Source organism: Oncorhynchus keta, chromosome 35, assembly GCF_023373465.1.
Source record: "Oncorhynchus keta strain PuntledgeMale-10-30-2019 chromosome 35, Oket_V2, whole genome shotgun sequence".
NCBI classification, from domain to species: Eukaryota; Metazoa; Chordata; class Actinopteri; order Salmoniformes; family Salmonidae; genus Oncorhynchus; species Oncorhynchus keta.
In genome coordinates, this window is record NC_068455.1 from 50149338 (window position 1) to 50171392 (window position 22055).

General features: G+C 40.2%; 1 protein-coding gene across 18 annotated transcripts in view; it reads left to right on the forward strand.

Annotated features, from left to right (window-relative positions):
* LOC118368600 (serine/threonine-protein phosphatase 2A 56 kDa regulatory subunit gamma isoform-like) overlaps positions 1–10798 on the forward strand; it is a 32829-nt gene extending 22031 nt beyond the window's left edge. For 3 of the 18 annotated variants that reach the window (XM_035752836.2, XM_035752834.2, XM_052495787.1), the window contains 8 exons: positions 64–117; positions 801–971; positions 2987–3114; positions 3729–3830; positions 6699–6765; positions 6998–7036; positions 7359–7399; positions 8148–10798. In XM_035752836.2, coding sequence (XP_035608729.1) covers positions 64–117; positions 801–971; positions 2987–3114; positions 3729–3830; positions 6699–6765; positions 6998–7030 — 555 coding nt within the window. In that variant the 3' untranslated portion in view covers positions 7031–7036; positions 7359–7399; positions 8148–10798. Of the gene's footprint in view, positions 1–63; positions 118–800; positions 972–2986; positions 3119–3728; positions 3831–6287; positions 6325–6698; positions 6766–6993; positions 7037–7355; positions 7400–8147 lie in introns of those variants that run through there. The other 15 variants (XR_008091332.1, XR_008091333.1, XR_008091335.1 and 12 more) reach the window with 15 other exon arrangements.
* Positions 10799–22055: the final 11257 nt, after the last annotated feature.

Genomic DNA, 22055 nt, shown 5'->3' on the forward strand with positions numbered 1-22055 from the left:
ATTGTGTCTTCACTAATTGAATCATCACTAATTGTGTAATATATTGTTTTTTCTTCCCCCTAGCTGGCATACTGTGTTGTGCAATTTCTAGAGAAGGACAGCACTCTCACTGAACCAGTAAGTCATGTGAAATCTCTCCTCACATTTCCTTGTGAATCGCTTGTTTATAGTACTTGACCTGAGGCTGTGTCACGTTCTGACCATAGTTCTTTTGTGCTTTCTTTGTTTTAGTGTTGGTCAGGACGTGAGCTGAGTGGGAATTCTATGTTGTGTGTCTAGTTTTCCCATTTCTATGTTTGGCCTGATATATTTAGGTAGCCTGTTTTGTGTTGGGTTTTGTGGGTGGTTGTCTTCTGTCTTTGTGTCTATGCACCAGATAGGATTGTTTCATTTTTTTACATTTGTTGTTTTGGTATTTTGTAGTGTTCACATTTATGGTCTTTATTAAACATGTTGAACTCTAATCACGCTGCACTTTGGTCCGATCCTTCGTCCACAGACGAAAGCCGTTACAGGCTGAAGTTGTATTGCTTGTTCCTTCTGTGTTGTTGTATTGCATCATCTCAGAAGGTATTGCTATTGCAATGCATATCAACCCATTTATCAAAATTGATCGGTTTTGATAAAAAGTGTAAATGCTCATTACAAGTTTATAAATAATTTATTAATTTATTATTCGCATATACACTATAAAAAAGGTCATATTAAAGTAAATGCTTATTCATGGAAGTCATTATAAAGTGTTACTAACTAATATATTGGTCAATATCCACTCCACTCACTGATCATTGTCTTCCCAGGTGGTAATGGCCCTTCTCAAATACTGGCCAAAGACTCACAGCCCCAAAGAGGTGATGTTCCTCAATGAGCTGGAGGAGATTCTCGATGTCATTGAGCCGTCTGAGTTCGTCAAGGTCATGGAGCCACTCTTCAGGCAGCTGGCAAAGTGTGTGTCCAGCCCGCACTTCCAGGTGACTGACCCTCTGACCCCATGCCCCACAGGAACCCCGTTATTAGTGCCATTTGATCTTTAGAGTCATTATAATCTTGTGGGAAAGTAAAATTCAGTAGTGAAATGCTTTTATTTGGTTCCGAGAATTAAGCAGTCCATTACAATGGAAACAAAACAAGAACCAGGAATTTAACGGTTATGCCTGGATCAGACTTGTAGTAGAGAACTGACTTAATATACAGTCAGGTCCATAATTATTGGCACCCTTGATAAAAATAATAGGCTCAAAAAAATGGGGAAATTTTATTTTATAATACAATTGCAAAGAGAAATACATTTTGTTTAACAAGTAATAAAAAATCATCTCAAAAAGGTAAGGTTCAAAATTATTTGCACCCCTGTTTTCAATACTCCATCACCCTACCCATGCGAGGATAACGACACTGAGCCTATTTCTAAAATGTTTTATGTGATTGGAGAACAATTTGGGAGGGATTTTAGACCATTCTTCCATAAAGAATCGTTCCAGATCCTTGATATCCTTTGTTTGCTCTTTTGGACTGCCCTATTCAATTCAAACCATAGGTTTTCAAGGCATCAAGTACAGAGACTTGAACCCAAAGTCGTCAATTAACTATTTATTTGTGAATTTTGATGAGTGCTTGTTAGTATAATTTAATTATGCCAATGTGCTTTCATCAATTGAAAGCCCTTAATCTATTTTATGAGAATTTGTAAGATTTCTTGTTTGCATAAAATAGACGCAGACCAGTCTTTCAATAATAGGTAATAAAATGTATTCTCGGAGCGCGCTACCACTTAAACACGTGCAGCAGTTTATATACAGATCATGACGTCATTTCACTGCTTTAACAGAATCCCCTCCTCTCGACCGAGACAAAGTAAGGTGAAAAGTTAATTCTAACTTACTAACACACTCCCAGAACTTTTGACCCCTCAACATTATCGATCACCACTGAACTGACAGTTTTAATATATAATATAATATATGCCATTTAGCAGACGCTTTTATCCAAAGCAACTTACAGTCATGTGTGCATACATTCTACGTATGGGTGGTCCCGGGAATCGAACCCACTACCCTGGCGTTACAAGCGCCATGCTCTACCAACTGAGCTACAGAAGGACCATTTTAATTAACAGAAAACCTAGGAATGCACTCACTGCCTTATCTAAAAACCCCAGAGCTAAGTTTCAGTAGGGTCAACCATAGGCTAACGACCTTATGTGTTTACACAGTCCACAACCCATTTGTTTCTGCCTAGTTGGAATGGTGTTCTTTAACTTTTTATTACTCCTTGTCATGTCACACAATCCCTTCTTATGAACTCATATTGTTAATCAGATATAATAAAACAGAGTATAAGTTTACTTACAGTTCCATTTAAAATGATTTGTTCAGTCATATTAATCATAATTTCCTAACAGTGCTTGGGGTTATTGTCTTGTTGGAAGATCAACTTGCGGCTAAGATCCCTCCCAATGAGTTGTCCATTCTCATAAAACATTTTAGAAAATGGCTGTGTCATTATCCTCACACCGGTAGGTTGCTGGAGTATTGAAAACAGGGGTGCCAATACTTTTGAACCCTGTCTTTTAGAGACTGTTTGTATTACCTGTTTAACAAATTCTTTCTCTGAGCATTTTGAGAATGCAATATACATCAGCATTTGTATTTATTTTATACAGTCTTTTTCACTCATCATTTATCAAGGGTGCCCATAATTATAGGCTTGAGGGAAGGATGTGACATGTTAATTTTGTCACCTTTTTGTTTAATCTTTCAAGACTACTCATCAGTAGTACTCTTATTGCCCCTCTAATGCTCCTGCAATTAATGGGATAGGTCACTCAAAATACATATTAATTTCCTTATCCTGAAAGCAGTCTATGGACAAGAAGAGGGTGTCCCTTACCCTTCTGATGCCCTACAGTATATGGCTTCCCCTTCCGTTATCATATTGAGTGAGATGTCCTGAACGATGGTGCTGTATGCTTGTGGTCACTGTGCAGGTAGCAGAGAGAGCTCTGTACTACTGGAACAATGAGTACATCATGAGTCTAATCAGCGACAATGCAGCCAAAATCCTGCCCATCATGTTCCCGGCACTCTACCGTAACTCCAAGACCCACTGGAACAAGTAAGTAGCCCGTCCAATTGGGCCGCGTTCATTGGGCACCAAACGGAAGATGACAAACTGAAATAGGGAGGGACTAATAAATGCAACTTTTTCATTGCAAAACATTTTCCGCTTTGTGGCCTAATCAGAATGCCCCATTGGTCACTTACTTCCATTTCTCAGGACATGCAGTGTCAGCCAGACCTGCGTTCAAATGTTATTTGTTTTCTTTCAAAAACGTTGATTGAGCTTGCCTGGTGCAATGGAACCAATATAATAGTCCCAAAAGTGCGCACCCATCTGGCACTCCAGGCAGGCTCAATCAAACGTTCAGTTTTGAAAAATGTCCAATAATCCATATTAGACCCCAGGCCCCTAGGAAATGTATAGAATTTAGCTGAATTGGAAAGACATTGCCCCTTCAATGTCAACACCTTGTTATGTGGAATGAGAGTTATTTAACTTGAGCTGCTCTGAAAGTGCAGTGTTGAATGCGGAGAGCTCAACATTAGTACAGACCTACTTTACTCATTCCCCTGAATCAAATTTTGGTTTGGGATGGAGGACAGGGCTGCCTTTTAAGACATGACGGTAGACTGACTCACTTCTGTGTGTGCGTGCGTGCGTGTGTGCAGGACCATCCATGGCCTCATCTACAACGCTCTCAAGCTCTTCATGGAAATGAACCAGAAGCTGTTTGATGACTGCACACAGCAGTTCAGAGCAGAGAAAAATAAGTATGTAAACAATATCATTTGAGATGAGCATAATTATCTGAAGTCTTGACTTGTAGCTAAGACTATGAATTATGATGTAATAGTATCATTTACATTTGTACATGGCAAATGCTGACTAAAGATTGTAATGTAGACTATTGCAATCTAGAAGCTTCAGAAAGGAATTTTAGTGTTTTTAACAGGAAACCAGTGTAGCAAGGCTAGCACTAGAGTAATATTTAGAGATACAATTTTTTGGTTCTAGTCAAGATTCTAGCAGTCGTGTTTAGCACTAACTGAAGATTAATTAGCCCTTTATCTGGGTAGCCGGAAAGTAGAGCATTGCAGTAGTCTAACCTAGAAGTGACAAAAGCATGGATACATTTTTCTGCATCATTTTTGACAGAAAATTTCATATTTTTGCAATGTTACGTAGATGGAAAAAAGCTGTCCTTGAAACAGTCTTGATGTGTTCGTCAAAAGAGAGATCAGCGCCCAGAGTCACGCCAAGGTCCTTCAGTTTTATTTGAGACGACTGTACAACCATCAAGATTAATTGTCAGATTCAACAGAAGATCTCTTTGTTTCTTGGGACCTAGATCGAGCATCTCTGTTTTGTCCGAGTTTAAAAGTAGAACATTTGCCGCCATCCACTTCCTTTTGTCTGAAACACAGGTTTCCAGGGAGGGTAATTTTGGGGCTTCACCATGTTTCATCGAAATGTACAGCTGTGTGTCAACTGCATAGCAGTGAAAGTAAACATTATGTTTCCGAATGACATCACCAAGAGGTAAAAATATATAGTGAAAACAATAGTGGTCCTAAAATGGAGCCTTGAGTAACACCGACATTTACAGTTGATTTGTCAGAGGACAAGCTATCCACAGACCAATTTGGGTTTCCAACAGCTTTTTCAAAAAAATTGAGAGGAATGGGAGATTTGATATAGGCCGATTTTTAGTTTTTTAAATATATTCTGGGTCAAGGTTTGGCTTTTTCAAGAGGCTTTACTCCTGCCACTTTTAATGAGTTTGGTACACATCTGGTGGATAGAAAGCCATTTTAATATGTTCAACATAGGAGGGCCAAACACAGGAAGCACCTCGTTCAGTAGTTTAGTTGGAATAGGGTCAGTACACAGCTTGAAGGTTTAGAGGCCATGATTATTTTAATCAATGTGTCAAGATATATAATATTAAGAAACTTGAAAGTTCTGCTCACTGAGATTGACATTTCTTGAAGTTTCAGTATACCGTGCAACACAGCTATAGATTGATTCAATGTTTAGACTATTTTAATGATGACTATAGATTATGATTCAATATTCTCATTCAGATTTTCATACCCTAAGGGACTTATAGGTAACTGCCAAAATAATGGAAACACTTGAGTAAATGAGGGATACAATGTATATTGAAAGCAGGTGCTTCCACACAGTTCTGGTTCCTGAGTTAATTACGCAATTAGCATCAATCATGCTTAGGGTCTTGTATAAAAATGCTGGGCAATCCAATATTTTGACTACCATGGCTAAGCCCCAGGGGAGAAGACTGCCCCCTCTCATTGAAGCCATGGAAGTTCAAGGCCAACCGCAGTACTGTTAGCAGAAAACAGGATCCCCCCATTATAATTATTATAAATGATAAATGTCCATTTTTGTTTAATTAAACCATTTTGAATTACAATCATGGTACCAATAATTGCTTCTAATAGACCAGATATATGTTCTTGAATAAATTTTATTTGAAAGCCACACATTCATTTAGTTCCTAATTGCAGCCTGCAGCCTTCAACTTGAGTTAATCAATGAGAGGGGGCGGCACTGAGCTAGCATGCAACATAACTTCCTTGAGTAGCTCAAACTGCGCATGTTATGTTTTCATGAGCCACCATCTTAACTGGCTTCAATGCGATATTGAGTCTTAAAATTAATGGTGTCACGTGATTGATGGATTTGTACACTCTTTTTACAGACATTGCTATAGGATGATAATGCACAGGGCACGAGTGGTCACTGAATTGTTTGATGAGCATAAAAACGATGTAAGCCATTTGCCATGGCCGTGTCAGTCATCAGATCTCAACCTAATTGAACAAAACAACATTTCCTTTATTTTAGCAGTTACTTGTAGATTGTAATGTCACATTTTATTTAACCTTTATTTAACTAGGCAAGTTAGTTAAGAAAAAAATCTTATTCCAATGACGGCCTACCCTGGCCAAACCCAGACGATGCTGGGACAATTGTGCGCCACCCTATGGGACTCCCAATCACAGGCGGATGTGATACAGCCTGGATTCGAACCAGGGACTGTAGTGATGCCTCTTGCCTAAGAATGCTGGTTCACTCGGGATCCTCATGTTCATGACTATAGATTATTATTATTTTTAAAATATATATTTTGGGTAACAGACATGTACAATGTGGACCCAAAGGATATCACTTGAAAGTATTAATTAAAACACTTGTTTCCAAAGTGGTCCTCGACGGTAAAATCAACACAATGATTAAAAGGTAAGACACAATTACAAACAACCATAAATACATTAATTTATATTGACATCCTTAAAGTGGCACTTTTCCCTAACCTTAAAAATCAACCATATTAATTGCACATCATACCGATCCTTCAAATAAATACACCTGACCAGCAGTAGGGGGCACAAGGGGCAGTGGAGTGGTTTCTCTTACTTAGACAACCTTTTCCAAATGTAAAACCTTTTAAAGCCATTTGTACTTTTTCTTTGCTTGATCTCTAGGCTACTAGAGGTAGCTACTCCATAGACTGCATAGAAAAACGTGCTCCTCGCAGTACTGTTTACTCTTGGGATTTTACAAGACATAACACTAGATGATGATGTTGACGTTTTGTCTGTTTCATCCTATAGAGAAAAGGCCAAGTCAAAAGAGAGGGAAGAGGCCTGGCTCAAGATTGAGAACCTTGCCAAATCACATGTGAGTGAGGGTCACATCTGCACTAAGACTCACTTCACAGCATTGTTTGTGTGTGCCATCTAAAGAGCTGAAGTTGTTTTATTTTCTTTCTGTACCCCCTGAGGACTGTTCTGGTATGCTGTGCAGAGCATGACCAGTTTTTATACTCATGCACTGCAAGTGATTGGTTGGGTGCCATAGCCAATGAGTTCAACCTATCTGCATTCTCAATATATTGTTTTATTCTAGGTAGTGTGCTAATGTGGATCTTGGATCAGAGTCCTAGTGAAAGGTAAAATTATATTTCATGATATCTACTTAATCACGGTACTAACATACATCTTTTAGATTTAGAGGCTTCAACTGAATGATCAATGTCTGTACGTCATCCATTTAAATTATAACCAAATCATTAATAGAAGCAATGACTCCAGCATCAGAGTTTCAACCCTTCTGCTTATCTAACCTCTGATTCCATCTTTCTTTGCATGCAACAAGTTACCATTGTTTTTGGCTTTACTTTGTGTTATATTCGTTTCTTATGTGTGTTGATTCCACTGTCCTCAATGGACCAGTAGAAATGGAGTCTGATGGTCTATTAACCTCTGAAGAAGTTCACAGGTTAAAAAAGACAGTAACGGAAGAATTCACTCAGGTAAATGTTGACTTCTTTATCTACCAATGCTGGTCCAGGATCAGGTTCCCTCCGTACCTGTAGTCTTATTCATTATGATCTAAATGGATCCTAGATCCTCTCCTACTCTGAGACATTTTATGAATATGAGCCCTGACCTCTCTTCAAAATGGGCATAGCTCCTATAGAGAAGGAATGACAAGTCAAACTACGGACTGAACACTGGAATCAAGTACATTTGTTATTGTGTGTTATGTACAGTATCTACTGGATCTGCCTTGCATGTGTTTTTAAATGACATGGGGGTAGTCCTGGTAGCTTATCACTAACATTTCATCATCTCTTTTCTCACCTTCCTGTTTGGTGTTTCTTCTTTGAGGGGTCCTTCTGTAGCTCAGTTGGTAGAGCATGGCGCTTGTAACGCTAGGGTAGTGGGTTCGATCCCCGGGACCACCCATACGTAGAATGTATGCACACATGACTGTAAGTCGCTTTGGATAAAAGCGTCTGCTAAATGGCATATATTATATTATTATATATTATATATTATTTGAAACTTGGATTAGTTCATTTAAGATGATGCATGGTTAGCATTTTTTTGTCAATTGAGAAAGTTTAGCATGAATTTGATGTGAACAAGGAAGTGGTACTTGTGGCAAACTTGGTAGTGCTTAACCCAAGGGAAATAATGTAGTTACACAAGCAAACTATTTTATTCCTTTGGAGCTAACTGTCACCTCTAACCCTCCCCACCCTTCCATTGTTGCAGTTACAACAGACAGACCAGAGAAAAGACCGTCCTCTGGTGCAGCGCGAGTCGGATCTCCCTCAGGACATCTACACCACAAAAGCCTTGGAGACCCATCGCCGCGCTGATGACATGATCACCACCCACAATAGGCTCTAGGTCTGCCCCTCCTCTCTCTTCTCTTCTGTCCAGTCCCCTAAAGGAGTACCGTCGCCTCTCCACACCCCACCTCCCAACCCACACAGCACATTCAGAATACTGGCCCGGTTTCCCTATCTCGCCAGTACACTGCCCCAACTCACTCGGATTTCTGCTTTCTCTGGTGTTTATTTTGGGGGGAGGGGTGGGGCCGCAACTCTTTTAGCTGTCGGTCCTGCGGAGTCATTGTTTTCCTTATTGTTTCCGCTGAATTGTGCATAAAACAGTATATCGGCTCATCCCTCCCTGCTCTTATTGTATGAATGAAAATGGGGACGTTTCGTTCCACCTGCGACATGACAAGCTCATGTGAAATGCACAACAAACGTAGAGAGCAGAAACTGAATGAGGGAGACTTCTTTTCTTCTTCTGTCAAGGGGAAACAACCAAAAACAGATGGTTAGATGGAGGGGTAGGACTGTTGGATCGACTTTCCGGACTTTATTTTTATCCCAGGGACATCTGCCAGTGCCAAGACCATTTGTGTACTTTTTTTTGTTTCTGCCCTCTGTCAAGGGCGACTAGCTAGGTAGAGCCTGTGTTTGCCTTCATTTTTTTGGCCTCGGATGTTTTGACAATTGTTTTTAATAAGCTGAAGAGCAACAGGGCTGTCTAAAGTGACTGATCCATCTGTTCTGATGAAGTCACATTGTGACGGGGATTGAGAGGGAGGAAGGGATGTTCTCTGTGGACACTAGACTCTTTACACTCTACATTTTGTGCCATATAAAAGTTTTATTTGGTCTTATTTCCTTTTTCAGATGGGTATCTGAATTCCATCTGCAATATGTGAGCTGGAAATTTCACAGTGTAATTATTGACAGAAATATTGACAGTTCAAACAATGGTTTATTTCATATAGAGAAACACATTGGGTGGTTGTTAGTTTCCACCCTGTTTGTCATACTCAAAAGCCCCTCTTAGATATTTCAACATCTGTAGCCAGTTTTTACTGGAATCACATTATGACACCTTACCTGGGGGTATCACATAATGAGTAGTTATTTGGGATGCAAGATGATTTGTAGATCAGTGTTTCTGCACAGCCTGACTGCAATCTAGTCCATCTTAAATGCATACCCCACTGGGCACACACTGGTTGAATCAATGTTTCCATGTAATTTCAATGAAATTAAGTTGAACCAATGTGGAATAGACATGTAGTTGATGATCCAGGCTTCAGCAGTCCTGGAGCTACTTGCTACTCAAGCATTGACCTCCATCAGTTTCAGAGGTACCCATGATATCACATGTCGTGTTCATCTCATACCCCCCCAGCATGCTCACTATTCCCCGTTGTTTTTTACATTTTTACCACCACCCTTATCCAGATGTGCTTCTCTGTGGAGCTGAATGGACTGTTACTAAGCAAAGAACAAATTATTCACTTCCATAAGACATCCTTTTCGAAGACATCGGAGTGCCTTTTATCATGAGAGATATGAAATAATTTTTGGCCCCAATGAGGAGAATAGCAACACTGTTTGGATGGGAAAACCATTTCATGTGACGGTTAAATGGGCACGTGTCCATTGCCAATAATATATACTGATTCACAGGCACATTCACAGAGATAGTAGAGACCGAGCGGTGATTCCAGACCTGAATAACTCTTGGAAGTAGATGAATCGTGTAGTTGTTAAGAAAAAGCATATTGAACTACCTGAAGAGCACTTCCTGAAAACTTGAAAGATGTGACATGTTTGTGTATATTCAAATGAAGCTCTGTATCCCGTTGAGTATATATGTACAGTCTATTCTGCTTTCTCAAGTCAGGAAGCTGTCAAATCCAGGAGTGTTTTGGACATTAACATTTACAAGTGGGTCATCTCTTGAACCATTGTTTGAACTTCCAAATCTAGCATGGGTATACAATCTGTAATGTGTTTTGTGTTGTCCCTGGTAACTTATAGCCTGGATGCTAGTTTTAGCATTGTAGCTGCCAATGGAAATGGCCAATGCTAAAACAGACAGATCGAGGCTTGGCAACTGTATTATTCATATTTGCTTGAATGGAAAAGGTGTACATTTATACAACCAATGTTAAACATGTATTTTTTCCCCCTGGAAGAATGGCACTCACCAAAACAATTTCTATCCTAAAATAATATATTTGCTTTTTATTTAACGGTATTGGTTTAAGATATTTTATCAGTTTGCATTTTGTTTTTGTTCTAACTGTTGTTTTTGTGTAGACCCATAGATAAATGACTCGTAAAACAAGTTAGACGGGAAAAAAATATGTTGGTGACTGTTTTTCTAAATTCTTTGCAGGATTTTAGTTGAACATGTACTTTACAAAATATAATAACTTGACAAGTGTCCTTTTGTATGTGACCTGTACTATATGGCTTCATTTAATATTATGTACATATGATTTACTTTGTTTTATGTAGTGTTATAGATCTTAGATTTTGTACAAAATGGTCCTCTGTACAGAATAAAACATCTGCCTGTTCAGGGGCAGAATGACAGATTTGTACCTTGTCAGCTCGGGAGTTTGAACTCGCAACCTTCCGGTTACTAGTCCAACGCTCTAACCACTAGGCTACGCTGCCGCATCTCAGCAATCACTGCCTCATTGCCTGCGTCTGTTTATGGGTCCGCGGTCAAACGTCCACCCCTCATCACTGTCAAAAGCTCCCTAAAACACTTCTACAAGCAGGCCATCCTAATTGACCTGGCTTGGGTATCCTGGCAGGATATTGACCTTTTCCCATCAGTAGAGGATGCCTGGTTGTTCCTTAAAAGTGCTTTCCTCATCTTAAATCAGCATGCCCCTTTCAAAAAAATGTAGAACTAAGAACAGATATACAGAGGGGCAAAAAAGTATTCAGTAAGCCACCAAATGTGCAAGTTCTGCCACTTAAAAAGATAAGAAAGGCCTGTAATTTGCATCATATGTACACTTCAACTATGACAGCTCTTTGGTCTTGGCCATAGTGGAGTTTGGAGTGTGACTGTTTGAGGTTGTGGACAGGTGTCTTTTATACTGATAACAAGTTCAAACAGGTGCCATTAATACAGGTAACGAGTGGAGGACAGTGGAGCCTCTTAAAAGAAGAAGTTACAGGTCTGTGAGAGCCAGAAATCTTGCTTATTTGTAGGTGACCAAATACTTATTTTCTACCATAATTTTCTATTAAATTCATAAAAAAATCCTACAATCTTATTTTCTGGATTTTTTTTCTCATTTTGTCTGTCATAGTTGAAGTGTACCTATGATGAAAATTACAGGCCTCTCATCTTTTTAAGTGGGAGAATGTGCATAATTGTTGGCTGACTAAATACTTTTTTGCCCCACTGTAGCCCTTGGTTCACTCCTTGACCAGCACCAAAACATCCTGTGGCGTACTGCACTAGAATCGAATAGTCCCTGTGATATGCAACTTTTCAGGGAAGTCTGGAACCAATATATATACACAGGCAGTTAGCCTTCGCTTTCCAATCTTTTTCAAACAGAAATTTGCATCCTGCTGCTCTAATTCCAAAAGGTTTTGGGACACTAAAGTCCATGGAGAATAAGAACACCTCCTCCCAGCTGCCCACTGCACTGAGGCTAGAAAACACTGTCACCACCAATAAATCCACGATAATCGAGAATTTAAAGAAGCATTTCTCTATGGCTGGCCATGCTTTCCACCTGGTTACCCCAACGCCGGCCAACAGCTCTGCACCCCCCGCAGCAACTTGCCGAAGCCTCACTAACCCCCCACCCCTTGTCCTTCACTCAAATCCAGACAGCTGATGTTCTGATAGAGCTGCAAAATCTGGATCTACCAATCAGCTGGGCTAGACAATCTGGACCCTCTCTTCCTAAAACTATCCGCCCGCGATAGTTGCTACCCCTATTACTAGTCTGTCCAACCTCTCTTTCGTATCATCTGCAATTTCCTAAAGATTGGAAAGTGGCCGCAGTCATCCTCTTCTTCAAAGGGGGAGACACTCGAGACCCAAACTATTCTAGACCTATATCCATCCTGCCCTGCCTCTCTAAAGTCTTTGAAAGCAAAGTGAACAAACAGATCACTGACCATTTTAAATCCCACCGTACCTTCTCCACTATGTAATCCGGTTTCTGAGCTGGTCACGGGTGCACCTCAGCCACGCACAAGGTCCTAAACGATATCATAACAGCCATTGATAAAAGACAGTACAGCGCATTCATCTCCGTCAACTTGGCCAAGGCTTTTGACTCTGTCAATCACCGTATTATTATTGGCATACTCGACAGCTTTGGTTTCTTTAATGACTGCCTCACCTGGTTCACCAACTACTTCTCAGAGTGTGTCAAATCGGAGGGCCTGTTGTCCGGGCCTATGGGGGTGCCACAGTTCAATTCTCGGCCCGACACTTTTCTCTGTATATATCAACGATGTTGCTCTTGCTGTGGGTGATTCTTTGATCCAGTTCTACGCAGATGACTCCATTCTGTATACATCTGGCCCTTCTTTGTACACTGTTACCCTCTTGCAGCTCCCCCCCTACTTTGTGCAATTTCCACCTGAAGACATACCCAAATCTACCAGTCTGTAGCTCAGGCACAGAACCAATGATATGCATATTATTGGTACCATTTGAAAGAAAACACTGAAGTTTGTGTAAATGTGAATTGAATGAAGGAGAACACACAATAGATCTGGTTTAGATAAAACAATGAAAAAAAACATACATCTTTTTGTATCATCATCTGTAAAATGAACAAGATAAAACAAACATTCAGATAGGATGATGGGGACAATTTCAGTGAAAAATATAAGAGGGCAACAGTACTTGTGCAAAGTTTCAGAATGATAACTTCCAAAATGAGTGTGCTTACATGACATTTATCACGAAGTCACCCAGGTGTCCCACACAAGTAGCCCAAATGTACCCAAGTGGCCAAATTGGTGAAGGTATAGATTTTGAAACAAATAACTATATACTGTCCACAGTGTTCCTAATCATCTAGTTTGAACAGTTCTGTAAAAAACATTGTATCCAGAGTGAATCAAACATGATTTTAGACCTTGTTTATGGAAAAGTGGTTATTTCTGTAGTTCAATTGCTGCAACTTGCTGAAAATTGTCCAGTGTCCCTATCATCTAGTTTGAACAGTTCTGTAAAAAATGTACTTCCAAGAGTGCAATCAAACATGATTTAGACCTTGTTTATGGGAGTGGTTATTTCTGTAGTTCAATTGCTGCAACTTGCTGAAAAATGTCCAGTGTTCCTAATCATCTAGTTTGAACAGTTCTGTAAAAAACATTGTATCCAGAGTGCAATCAAACATGATTTAGACCTTGTTTATGGAAAAGTGGTTATTTCTGTAGTGCAATAGCTGCTACAATGCTGAAAATACCTGACAGTACCAAAATACAACAACTCATGTACAAAAACACTGCAACATAAAATTTACGTGAAATCTCCTCTATTCCATTCAAACCGTAGAGGACCAGTAGTGCAGGGACAAGTAGTGCTGTTGTTACGCCCCTGAAAACAGGGGAGAAATGATCACGAGAGTGATACAGTGTTGTATTCTCAATTCAACTTTTAGTTCAATGAGAAAAGACCGCTATATTCCCAGGAATATGGGTGGAGACCAGAGCAATCGATCTCCGCCTCATAGATTAAGAGCATTTTGTAGATCACAGATTAACACTTTTTGGCACCACAAAATAAAGTAATCAATATAACGTTTACACATTACTCACAATTCGTACCCTTTGTATGCTTGACGGATTTGAACTTTAACACAATTATATGAATGTTATCAATCTCTATCAACTAATACTGAATGCATCTTTTAACCTTAGATGTTTTAAGATCCTCACATACTACTATATTTTTTTAAATATAACAGGCTATGAATATTTCCTTTAACCTGTCACACAGTAACACATAGCCTACGTTGTAATATGTTAAATGTATATTGAGGAACCATAAAATCACTACTACTGGATAATTGATAGGTACAGTAGTTAACTGAAGGGTTGTCCCAACTTGTTCAAATCATTATAATACTACTACTAATAATAGTTAAAGCAGTGTTCCTTATCAGTCCAGTATGTATGTACTGACAACCAGCCTTTCTTGGTATTGCTGGTTGTAAGTACATATACCTGCATACATACTGGACAGTAGGTGGCAATGGTACTGTACACTGACTGTATATGGGTGTAAAACTTACCTGAGACTCCCTGTCTCTGCCAGTCTGTCCCTGCATATCTGTCCCCAGTTCTGCTGTCTGTGTGCCATCTGTTGCCTGCTCTGCCTAATGACATAATTGTGAAACATTGATGACATTTATTTTTTCTTCCATTTTTCTTCCTGTCTGGCTGACCACACACACACACACACACACACAAAGGTTATTTACAGTAGGCGATGGGCTTCTATCATTCTATTTGGATTTCGCTAGCCATTTAGCTAGCCATTTCACATCGGTTACACTCACCCACCCCCCCTTTTGACCTCCTCCTTTTCCGCAGCAACCAGTGAGCCGGGTAAATCACATCAGCCAGTGGTCCCAGTTGAGCAACTTTTATTTCTGTTGCTGTTGTTAAATGGGAAACAGCACGTTAGTTGTGCAGGGCTTAATGATATTGATGGCTGTCGTTGGCAAAATCTGTAGCATGAAGACAACTGTGTTAGCAGTGGGCTTAAGTTACAATTACATCGGTGTATGCTAGCTAACACACTTATTTACAGCAATCATATGCCAAAGTGTAGTGGGTTTCTTATGTACCACAGGAGAACCAAGAAATTAAGAGCGACACCACGGCTGTCTTTTAGGCTTTATGTTGATCTGCAATAGTATTGTGAAAAGACAGGACAGGAACACATCAGTCTCCAATGCACCATCTGACAAGTTGTTCTACACAGGAGCAAGGTAAAACACACATCCCCAATACATTGCTAGGTGCTTTCAGTGTTGACAGTACCAAAATACAACAACTCATGTACAAAAACACTGCAACATAAAGTTACAACGTGAAATCTCCTCTATTCCATTCAAACCGTAGGACCAAACTACATCGTCCATGGACACCTAGGGGTCCGTGAAATCAAAAAGTATAATGAATGTATTCAGTACCACAAGGTTTCCACTAACTTTACATACAATATAGAGGGGGTGGAGGTCCCTGAGGACTGCTCAAAACCTTGCCTCAAAATATGCAGTGGTTCCAGTACCCCCAAAAAAGGTTGAGAACCACTGCTATACACACTACTGAATAAAATAACCGAACATATGTTTGCGGGGTTCAATGGATCCAACAAATTGCTGGCAGATATTTTCCCTCGAGACTAGCCTGTATTTATGTACATTACAGACAACAATGCCATTCAGTCTCTCTTGGCCCATGCAAGCCCGTAGCCAAGTCTCTAACCTGCGGAGTGCACTGAAACTCCTCTCAGCCTCACATGAAGACACTGGCACCACAAACAAAATTCTGATCAGCACCTCAATTTGGTCAAACAACCCACGCACCTCCACTGGAAGCCTCCTGAGGACCTCTGTTGTCTCGCCACTGCTGCTATAGGGGTAGCTGCTACATCTGTTGTGAAAGAGAGGGATCTGCAGTGAAAGAGAGGGTTCTGCACTGAAAGAGAATCCATGTGACCCATCTGCCCTAGCTGGGGCTAAAATCTGATATCAACTTTGGAGGGGACAATTACATAACATTTTCTCAAGGGCACACCAAAAGTAGTGCTGTAACACATAGCCTACGTTGTAATATGTTAAATGTATATTGAGGAACCATAATCACTACTACTGGATAATTGATAGGTACAGTAGTTAACTGAAGGGTTGTCCCAACTTGTTCAAATCATTATAATACTACTACTAATAATAATAATAGTTATAGCAGTGTTCCTTATCAGTCCAGTATGTATGCAGGTATATGTAATACAACCAGCCTTTCATCGTTTATTTCAACGTGAAATCTCCTCTATTCCATTCAAACCGTAGAGGACCAAACTACATCGTCCATGGACACCTAGGGGTCCGTGAAATCAAAAAGTATAATGAATGTATTCAGTACCACAAGGTTTCCACTAACTTTACATACAATATAGAGGGGGTGGAGGTCCCTGAGGACTGCTCAAAACCTTGCCTCAAAATATGCAGTGGTTCCAGTACCCCCAAAAAAGGTTGAGAACCACTGCTATACACACTACTGAATAAAAGAACCGAACATATGTTTGCGGGGTTCAATGGATCCAACAAATTGCTGGCAGATATTTTCCCTCGAGACTAGCCCGTCTTTATGTACATTACAGACAACAATGCCATTCAGTCTCTCTTGGCCCATGCAAGCCCGTAGCCAAGTCTCTAACCTGCGGAGTGCACTGAAACTCCTCTCAGCCTCACATGAAGACACTGGCACCACAAACAAAATTCTGATCAGCACCTCAATTTGGTCAAACAACCCACGCACCTCCACTGGAAGCCTCCTGAGGACCTCTGCTGTCTCGCCACTGCTGCTATAGGGGTAGCTGCTACATCTGTTGTGAAAGAGAGGGATCTGCAGTGAAAGAGAGGGTTCTGCACTGAAAGAGAATCCATGTGACCCATCTGCCCTAGCTGGGGCTAAAATCTGATATCAACTTTGGAGGGGACAATTACATAACATTTTCTCAAGGGCACACCAAAAGTAGTGCTGTAACACATAGCCTACGTTGTAATATGTTAAATGTATATTGAGGAACCATAATCACTACTACTGGATAATTGATAGGTACAGTAGTTAACTGAAGGGTTGTCCCAACTTGTTCAAATCATTATAATACTACTAATAATAATAAGTTATAGCAGTGTTCCTTATCAGTCCAGTATGTATGCAGGTATATGTAATACAACCAGCCTTTCATCGTTTATTTCAACGTGAAATCGCCTCTATTCCATTCAAACCGTAGAGGACCAAACTACATCTCCCTTAATGCAGCGCCAGCACAGGTGGCCAGCAAAGCTAATCGTCTACATCCAGAAAGTCTTGCTAGCTAGCGACAGCAGCACGTTTAGCACTATGTAAACTATATTAATAACAACAATAAAACTCAGAAAGTTACATGTTTCAATAGTCTCACACTCCCTTATAACAATATCTACAGCATTAACCTACGGATGTTTAAATAATTTCATGTTATGGACTTCTACAAAGGAGTAATCTGCAACACATACCTTTCTCTCTCTGTGTTCTCGGACTGAGGAGAACTGGAGCTACACCATGGTGTTAGTAGGTGACACAAGCACCCAGATGAAATCAACCAATAAGAATGCTTGAATGATGAGATCCAACCAATAAGAATGCTTGAACATTAAATACACATTTCTTTAGAGGCAGGTGGAAACATAACCAACCTTGTTAACAGACGATAGCAAAAGTTCAATTTTTGACAACTCCACATAAATTGAATAGGTACTAGCTAGCTAGATAGTTAATGTTTGCACGTCAGCTCTGCAAATTCAGCAAGTGTGTGTGTGTGTGTGTGAACGCTTCCAACGTTAACCTCAAGTCAATTAGTTTCATTAGTTAGCTAAACCTGCAGTGGATCAAACCATTGTGAGGCAAAGGGCGGGGGTCGCAATCTTTTGAAACTTAAAAACAAGCTATTAAGTGTCTATACTCAGCATAAGTGCTTTCATTGCGTTCATTCATATTATTGAAATTACATAGATATGTTTACAGTGATATAATGGGGGGGAATCATATTTTACCCAGGATAGGGGGGTCGTGTTCCCCCCATGGGATTTCTGCCTATGCACGTGATATCTCCTCACTCACGTGGTTGATTGAAGGACGAACTTATTTGTGTTGTCGGAGTAGAGGAATAACGCTTATAATGTTTATATCACAGGACAAATTAGCTAGCAAGTTAACTCGCTGAATTGCCATACATGTTTCATGCTTTTCGGCCTGTCCCCAATTTAATGCCATTGGTCACATATTTTGTTTTGATATTTTAACCTGCGTGTCTTTATCGCGTCTGCAAGCACGCAGCTGGTATGTTTATAATTAACTTTATCTGTCGAAAATGGAAATTGCGAGGTTTGAGGTCTTGTGGTGGCTTACAACTGAATCTTGCTTTAGTGAGGAGGTCTGAAATGATTGAAATGATTCTGTATGGTTTGAGTGGTATCGGGTAGTTTCACTTCGGTGCTTTTTAGTGGAGTCTAGCTACCATGGCGTTTTTTTGTCAATTTGGGATCCTGTGTATGCGGTAGATTTTTGCCGTGTTGTCGTCCACTTGGGGAATGGGAGATACGGGCCCGGAAACTTTTTTTTAGTTGTTTCCAGTGATTTGTGTCCTCCGAAGTTGGTGTAACTGCTCCAGTGTTGGGGTTAGGGGGGTTCGGGGTTAGGGTTAGGGGGTCAGGGTTAGAGGGTTAGGGTTCTAGGTTTGAATCGGTTGATCCACTTCCATCTCTGACACGTGGAAACCGGAGGGGGGAAGGGAGGGGGTGCACTCCACTCATATGCAGTTTGGGTTAGGGGTTTAGGGTTTGAATTTGAGTAGGGTTAAAAAGAGACTGATTTGTCTTGTGATGTACAGGCCTATTGTTGTGTACCCCTCCAATCTGAATCAATTATATTGTTAAAATACACGAGTGACTCCTAAAAACCTTAACAAACGTAAGTAGGTTCAAACCAACACAGTTAAAAGCCCATAGATCTATCAAAGTGATATAAGATCAAGTGCTGAGTTGTTAAAACAAATTCAAATACATAAAAACGAAAGGAATAAAAATATTATAAATAAGCATGCATCTGTTAAATATAATAAAAGCCACACAAACTTTTTGTTTTATGGTGCATCCTCCTTCCAACTCCTTGAACCTTGTAAACAAGTGCTATGCCCTTCAATTGATCCTATCTTACCAGTTAAAAACGCTCATTCAGACCGCTAGGTGTAAATGTAGGTCTCTTATCCACCTACGTTCCACTGCTTTTTGCAGCCCACTGGTCCACCCAGAACATGACTGTAATCCTGCTATATTGAGGTAAGTGATGGGGTGATCCTGGAAATGAGTCACTAGTTCTGTGTGTAAATGGGCCCGTTTAATATTGTATAGAATGTTGTTTAAGTCTATTTTCTATTGTATACTGGGTTTCCCCAATGTAGTGTTTTTTGCTAAATGTGCAAGTGATTATATGACATTCGGAGTGTAGAGTGAAATGGAGTCTAAAACTGGAGTGGAGGTCTTGCTGTGTGAGTTTGAAATGAATTTTCTTGGTCTGAAGTGGGCTGTGTAGGGTTTGGATGGTTGGGGGCTTGGTACTGTATTTAGCTTGGATGAGGATGTCTTTGAGGCTCTTATTCCTCCTAAATGCTGAGATTATAATATACGGCTGGAGGGGTGTGTATGCCTGTTGGGTGATGGAAAAATTGTGTTTGAACGCCTGAATTAACGGTCTGATCCTATGTGAGAATGTAGTAACTAGGGGGATGAGGATTGTCTGCTGCTAGGAAGGGGAATGAGAGGAGGAAAGAAGATTGTGGTTCCGAGGGGGGTCAATTTCAAAATCTGTTCTCGGAGGGGTAGGGTTATGATTAGGATTAGGGGTGGGGTTATGGTTATGAGCAGGATATGAACCCGAATTAGGGTAAGGGTTAAGGTTAGGGTTGTGGTCCGGGTTGAAATCAGGGGAAGGGGATGATTTGGAAATGTCTCTGGAACCTCTATAATGGAGATTGGGGTCCAAAAGAGTGATTGACAGACTCGTGTTATGTGAGTGTGTAGGTTGAATGGGAGAGAGGTGCTGTTTTTTATGGTTCTGAGATATCGTTTAGAGTAACCTCTGTCTGAGTGCCTGAAATAATGTTTTAATTGCTTTTCCCAGGTCCTGTTTACAGGAGGAAATCCTATGAAACTGTATAATTTGTGATTTAACGATGCCTCTAAATGTATGTTTGGGGTGATAACTGTTTGTGGAGTAAAGCATGTGTTCTGTTGGTTTGAAATAAACTTTAGTGAATATTGTTTTTTGAGACTGATGTGATTAAAGAAAACTGTAGTATCCAAGAAGTGTACTTCACATGGATCTATTATTATGTATTTAACCTTAATGGATGGGTGGTGACTGTTGAGAATGCTAATGAATTCAGTGAATAGTTGGATATCATGAGGCCAGGCTCCTATAATGTCGTCTAGAAGTCTGTAATAGATTGTAGGTTGATGTGGGCACTTGGCCAATGCCTCTCTCTCCCATTCAGCAATGTAAAGGTTTGCATATGCCGTGGCAAATTTCTGGCCCATAGCTGTTCCCTCCACCAGTAGTGCTTATCATTGAATATAAAGTCATTGTGTTTGAGGCTGATTTCTAATAATTGTAGTGTTTCATTGTCTGGTCTATTGCTATCTGGGTGTGCATGGAAAATATTTCTGACCGTCTGTACTCCTGTTGTTGTATTCATGTTAGTGTATAAGCTATCAATGTCTATAGTGAATATATATGTTTGGGAGGGAACAACTGTGGGTTTGATCTTCTCAAGAAAGTGCTAAGTGTCTCTGAGGTAGATGGGGTGTCTAGTGGAGATGGTTGATATAATGATCAATATATTGGGCTATGTTGTATGATTTGCTATTGCAGTCTGATACGATTGGCCTGCCAGGAGGAACTTCATAGGGAATAGTCCAGGTTTCTGGTTCTTTATGAATTTTGTAAAACAGTCTAGGTCGTGGAGTGTTTGGTCCAATTAGAAAGTCTCGTTGTTTTTTCGTGATGTGCCGTTTATCATAACGTGTTTGTATGATTCTACGTAATTTAGTCTGAGTCTGTGGTTGTAGGCTGTTTCCTATTGGTACATAATACTTGGTGTTGGATCACTGTCTATTTGCCTCGTATATGTATTGATGTTTATCTAGGATCACTATTTTAGATCGCTTATCTGCCGGTTTCAATATTATGTGAGGGTTTAAGTTATTTTATGGCTTGTCTTTCGATGCGGGTGATGTTGTCCTCTATCTGGCTGGGTGTGATAGTTGTGAAGGGTGTCTTGGTCGGTTCTGATTAGGTTCTTTACCCTCCTATCTGGGACAGTTTGGGTTCCCAGATTGAAGGAAGGGTGAATGGTAAATGGTTGTCATTTTGTCTGATAGTCAAAGTAGTCTAGATGTTTGTCGTGGATGATATTTATGTGTGTCCCTATGACGTTCCTCCCAGTCAAATTTACCAGGGCGGGGAATGAAAGACAACCCCCCTCTCCAAAAGTTTGTTCTGTGCTGTTGTGAGTTGAAAAGACTTGGATAAATGTTTGATGAGAGGGGGTCAACTTCCCCCTCTGCTGGGTAATCTAAGAAAGCAACTGGGGGAGGAAAGGGGGGAGAGAGTACAGGGTGTTGGGGGGAAAATAAGGGTGTGGTGTGGCTAGGTGGGTCCAAATTGTGGGTAGAGCCTATTCTAAATTTAGCTGCTCACACCAATTCTTAAAAATGAAGTGTGCTGTGGTTGTTGTCCAGTGTATCAGGTCTGTTGTGTGGAATTCATCATGGGGTATCTCCAAGAGAAATGGGCCATGTGGTGATGTAACCGTTAATGACTTTGAGGTTCCGTTTCCGATCTGGTGAAAGGAGGTGTGAGTAACCACTTTTCCATAAACAAGGTCTAAATCATGTTTTGCTGTGCTGTCTATTTGAGATGAAATGAACATTTTGGACAGTTTTCAGCAAGTTGCAACATTGAAATACAGACAAAAAAACATTTTTCCTTAAACAAGCTCTAAATCATGTTTGCTGCACTCTGG